The 6,000-nt window shown below is 39.7% G+C and overlaps 1 protein-coding gene across 1 annotated transcript; it reads left to right on the top strand.

Moving 5' to 3' along the window:
* The first annotated feature begins 1,022 nt into the window (after nt 1-1,022).
* Nucleotides 1,023-5,400, top strand: LOC140933482 (uncharacterized). Its single transcript, XM_073383053.1, has 2 exons — nt 1,023-3,071; nt 5,087-5,400. Exon 1 carries the CDS (start codon nt 1,121-1,123, stop codon nt 3,047-3,049), a length of 1,929 nt encoding a protein of 642 aa, XP_073239154.1. The 5' UTR covers nt 1,023-1,120; the 3' UTR covers nt 3,050-3,071; nt 5,087-5,400.
* The last annotated feature ends 600 nt before the right edge of the window (nt 5,401-6,000 follow it).

The following is a 6,000-nucleotide window of genomic DNA, read 5'->3' as shown; positions in this document are numbered from 1 at the left end:
GATAAGGTTAATGGCCTTCATACAGAGATTCAACACCGACGTTTCAATCGCTAGGCGTTCGGATCGAATCTCTCTGACGAAAGGACAGCTGATGGGATAGTGTTCGAAGCGACAGCGTTGGGATCCCTTGATTCGACTTGATAGTGTTTAAGTAAATGCCTTACGAAATTTTTTGTATATAAAAAGGTAAATGCGTGTTTTTAATCTCGCCACCTGCATTCTGTTGTCAGTGGCTTTGTTGTCTGAGATTTCAATTTTACTTTTATCAATGAAAGGGATAACAACGTTTTAACTGACAAACAAATTGTAAATTCCCCCTAGAACGTACGTTAATTATGATAATTACAGATTTAAAAAACGGTTTTACTGATGAATAAACTGAATCTACAGACTGAAAAGGCCCGCCCTCTCACTGTGTAAAAATGCTAAGCACCATTTGAATGAGTTGTTTTGTCTCTCCACTGTATATATAGAATAAGCCAAACAAATTATTCTGTTAAGTCTAATAAGCGCGATAACTTGGTTGTCGCCAAATTTTCAGAACAGTTGTACGGTTAATAAAATTTGTAGAGACGATTCAGTTATGTCAATCGCACATTCAAGGTTCACGGCACCGAGATAATTTTAAGGTCCCATATTAGAAAACCCGACAGGTCTAAAGACAAATAGTGGTTCCCAATATTCATTGTAAAGTGTGCAAATGCAATAGTTTATTACCCCGGAAAAATAACCTTGTTTTTACTCTTATTATACGAAAGCCATTATAAATACAAAACTTTGTGTGAAATTTTTATTGCGCTTTAATTTGTTTGACGATTAGCGCAAACACCTTTCCACTATTGTGAGAGACCTTTTCCTTGCAAAAACCTGCAACTTTGAAAAATGGCTACAGGTGGTTTATTGTGTTATCTCACGCTGCCATAAACTGCTATTCTTCCGTGAAACGATTTGCCACGTGCGATGAGATGATAAAAGATTAAATCATGACAAAAATTCCCTAGGAGTGAAGTAATAAAGATTTGACCAGTAAGGCCTTCGAGCAGTGTGTTGTGTTTTGACTAATTGTGGTAAAATTTAATCTACAAGGCCGTGTTTGTTTACAACGTTACTTTTCCCCGACATGGTGGCCTTTCGGGGATTGTGGCTATGTGTAATTGGGGCACTGCTATTTAGTTTAACCACCGGAGTTTATTCAAAGAAGGCAAAAGAAAAACGAAGCCCAAGCAAAAACACAGTTCGCTACACCGTTCACGAAAAACCACCAGAGCTTGTTGTGAACGCTGATCCCGAGGGAGTGAAGGTTCAAGCCAAACCTTCAAAGCTTCAAGTTATTGCTTACCCTCATTTACAGGGATTTAGCCCGTACGAGCATACAGCCGTATTAGGTCCTCATAGTCCTCCAGTAAATATTGGTCCAAATGCACCTCCGGTACACATTGGACCACATGTTCCCGCTGTTCATCTTAGTCCTCGAATTCCAAACCTCCAATATGGTACAAACGCGCCTCTTCTACACGTAAGACCTCGTGTTCCATTTGTTCATATGACTCCTCCTGTCCACTCTGTAAACGCCTTAACTGGACCCCCAGTGCATGTAATGTCGCCATCGACCGTGTATCATCAACCACCCCTTGTGTTTCACCAACCACATTTTAGCTATCCTACAGCAGGATTTCCGACACCAGGCGGATTTGGTGGGTTTGGGGCAGGTTTTGGTGGTTTTGGTGCAGCACCTGGTTTCTATGGACGTTCTACGATACCTGAAAACGATGATGAAGACGACGAAGACAATGACAAAGATACGGGAAGTGAATCAAGCAGGAAAAAAGGCAAATCAAAGCGTGAAGTTGTTTCTCAAAAAGTCAAGCGACAGTGGTTTGGGTGGCATCCGTTCCCTCACACCGTGAACGTAGGACCTCACACACCACCTATCCATGTTGGCCCACATTATCCTCCCGTCCATATTGGACCACATGTCCCTGCAGTCCATATCGGACCTCACGTTCCAGTGATAAATGTCCCATCTCATGTTCCAGCTATTCATGTACGACCTCATGTTCCTGCTGTTCATCTTGGGCCCCCAATTCCTATCATAAATGCTGGAAACCATTTCCCTGCGGTGCACGTAACTTCACCTCCAACAATCTATCATCGTCCTCCAATAGTTATACATCAGCCCCACATCGTTCACCCATATGGCGGTTGGAAAAAGAGGTCAAAGATAGCAAAAGCTGTGAATTCAAAAGAGGAGGATTCTAAGAAGGTTAATGGGGATGAGGCTGAACAAGCCAGTGGAGATGAAGAAGTAAAAGAAGAAAACAAAAACAAGACGGTTGAGGATAAGCCCGCTGAACAGATCGAATCGAGTGGAGAAACGGAAAAACTTCAACCAGTTGAGGAAAAGAAAGTAAGCACAAGGTCTGTAAGCGACGATGTTAGACCAAAGCGTCAGATGTTCTCCAATGCTAACTCCGGACCAAATGGTGATTCAGTAATATTTGTTCACCCGAGCGAACACGGTGCAGCCAGTCCTGGGGGACTAGGTGAATTGGGAGGTAGTCATGGGAATCCGTTGGAAGGTGGTAACCCAGCTGAGCCTTTTGGAGATTTGTCTTCAAAGGCATTTGGAGAGGGATTTAATCCCAGCTCATTCTCAGAAGGAGGCCAAGGAGGGGAAATGGGTCCCGGCGCGGATAGCCTAGCTGGACTCGCAGGAGCAAGTCTTGGAGGAGCAGCAGGTCTAGGGGGAAATGAAGGGCCACCTATGGGCGCCAACAGCTTCTCTGAGGCTGGAGGCTTAGGTGGTCTTGGCGGACAGGGTGCTCCTGAAGGAGAATTACCTGGAGGTCTTGGAGGGCTAGGTGGTGGAATGGCATCACAAATGACAGGAGGTCTAGGGGCAGAAGAAGCGAGATCGGCTGTCCCACGTTCGTTTATTCCTAGAAGTTTTAGGAAGGCAAAGACAGGCTACCTCACACGGAAACCTCTTGATGAAGGGCTGAATGCCGCCATTGTAAAGAAAACAGAGATTCCGCAACCAGAACAGTAGAAAGTGGTTCTTAAATAAAATGGTAAGTAAGAACTTCTTATTCGGAAAAATACATTTTTCGTCTACCCCTTACAAAATAAATGATTGATTACTAAATGTTATTTATATAATTTTTTAACCCAGGTTGCATTATTTTCTTTTGTTATGAAGTTGCAGAAATAGTTTAAACAAGTTCCTCGATATAAAACAAATAACCGTGCAAGGCTACAGTAAAAAGCCGTTGTTTCCATTTTGGTTTATAACAAATGGATAGTTTTGCTTTGCAACAGGTACTTTTATCGCCTCACCCAATATATATTCAATCATTTTTTCTGACTCTTAATTAATTTTACCTTGTGACGGCTAATAGATATTCGTAATTTTGACATTTTCGTTAATAAACGAGTAAACTGTGTAAAGTCCTATCAGTAACTAACTCCCATCAGTTAAAGCTTTCAATTTGTAAATGGTTCTTTTAGTGTAAAATAAACAATTCACCAAATTGGAGATAACCAACTAGTGACCTGCATAAACCATTTTTACCGAACCGTAAGTGAATACTTGTTTTATTATTAATGACAAATGAATTTTGCTCTTAAGAAATTATTATGGGTACAAATGGACAAAAATATCACCTTAAGCTCCTGCGTCTATAGAGAATTCAATGAAAACGCGAGTAGAGTACTTAAAACATTTATGTTATGTGGTTTTTATAGTAATCTAAGTGTTTGTTCGGTTGAAATATTGTTCAGCGACAGGAAATACATCACGCTGGGAAAAAAGTGCTAAAAATCGGCCATAAATTTGTCCAAACTATTTTTTAAAATATGCATGGAATGTTACCAATATCTCTTAAACTATGGAAGATAACGAGTGGAGACTTTCACTGTTGTATTTTTCTTATGTTATTGTTTCAAAGTCTTCATTTTTGGATCAGTGCTGCGTATGACCAAAAAGCTCATTTTGATCAGTACTGCGCATGACCAAAAAGCTCATTTTGTGACGTCACAAAAATAAAATTTGTGAATTTAATTCGGACAAGTCCTTGAATTTTACGTGCACTGTATTTCTGCAAAGTATATCACAGTTCCAGGTTACATACCTATCAAGAAGAAACTTTTGGGAGTGTTGATTTTTTAATTGCTCACTAGAGAGTCACGTGACTGGTAACCATAGAAACGCCTAAACTAAAATATTCCTGGTATCAAGTATTGCTTCTTATATTAATTTCAGTGACATGCCTTTAAAAAAACAAAGTTATACCCCAAAGATTTAAAAAAAAATTCTTGTGCCTATCACGCCCCCACGGAATCTGTTGGCTGCTTGGCCTAAAAAAACCTCAGCGTATATCATCAAAGAAGTGAAAAAAAGGCATTTACCCACTTTATCGCGAAAATTCTCTTCACATGAAAAGTTTTTATAAAGGTAGTAAACTAATAGTAACGCTTTTAGTACAGCTTTCTACACACTTTAATTTACGTAGATTACGGTTAGACCCATCATTCGTTCTCTTTGCATAACTTCCAGTTCCTTTGATATCTTCACCCCAGATATAAACTTACAGTTCATCACCGCATTGTTATCAAGCGTTATCAAACATTGATTAAATTAAATTAACTGCATTGTTGCTAGGCACGAGAATTCTTGGCGTATTTGTAGACCTTCACTTTTATCCTTAAGGGTTGATGTGGCCCTATGCGAAAATAATGATCATTATGATAAAATTGATAATATACTAATAAAGTTAAATTGATAATTACAATGACAAAGGTAATGATAATAATAATAATAATGATAATAATAATAATAATAATAATAATAATAATAATAATAATAATAAGGGGAACGTTATTGACCACTTGGGTAAGGGGTGGGGCTTGGTAAATTCCTTCTCCTTCCCATGCTTTGCGCCGTCGTTGAACTCCTAGAAAAAAGGAAAAACGTTTGGCGGACAGACTGATGGCGCATTGATTTTGTTCGAGATTACTTCTTTCAGGGTTACTGTAAATTTATTGGTGGGAGCTTTGTATAATGATATTTCGTTTTTCTTTTTCGCAGAAGTGCCCTGAAGACACCAAACAGCTGAAAAAGTGGCCAATTTACTCATAGATTCTCTACGATCAAGGGAATAATTTGATTTCAAAGCGATTCCAAAGGACTCTCACCCAAGACCCGTGGAGCTTGACATATAGCGCATGGATGAAACAATGCCCCAATGTTCTTGATTTTTTTCCTACCGAGCCCGGGCTTCCCAAGGCAAGATCAGCGTACGGTTAACATTTAAGTGATCCTTTGTGCACTCCGAAAAACAAAAAGTTATCTATTTTGTTTAAAATAATTGCTATCAAAATAAAATTAACGATTTCTGATAAGAGTGGCTTCAAGTTCATTCACTTGTCTTTTAGGGCGCTGTTTAAAGTTTCAATAGATCAGAGAATTTAGTCGACACTGGAAACTTTAAGGAAAGTGTAACTGACATGCTGTTGCGATGTTCATATATAGTTCATAATTAGTAAGCCCCATACTTAGGTCTGTCTGACATAAAAAAAAGTACTTGACCAATGATCCTGGAACTTTAGAAGGCTATGATGATACGCCCGGGCGCCTTTTGGGAACTAATGATAATGCTATCGTGAACCAGATTAGTGAGGGCAGTGGACAGTATCTCACGTCATTAACGATTTCACGAGGAAATATAAAAGCGAATTCATTGTCATCAGTTTCGTGGCGAATTTTACACTGTTACATGGTCTATAGCCTGCTAGCAAGCGTTTCTGTGCTGTTTCGAAGAAACGAAGGACCGAGGAACGGGATTCTCGGTTTTGGCCGCACTAGAAATGAAGTGAGAGCCAAAAAGTGAAAGAGGGGGAGGGGGAGGGGAAGGAGAGGGCTTAACGGACGGGAAATAGATGGTAAACAATGGGACCTTACCTACAGGAGATTTAAGAATTGACAATCAACTTCTCCCCTAT

The sequence above is a fragment of the Porites lutea genome, chromosome 4 (genome assembly GCF_958299795.1).
Source record: "Porites lutea chromosome 4, jaPorLute2.1, whole genome shotgun sequence".
NCBI lineage: Eukaryota > Metazoa > Cnidaria > Anthozoa > Scleractinia > Poritidae > Porites > Porites lutea.
Note: the sequence above shows the minus strand (reverse complement) of the source record. Positions and strands in the feature narration are given on the sequence as shown.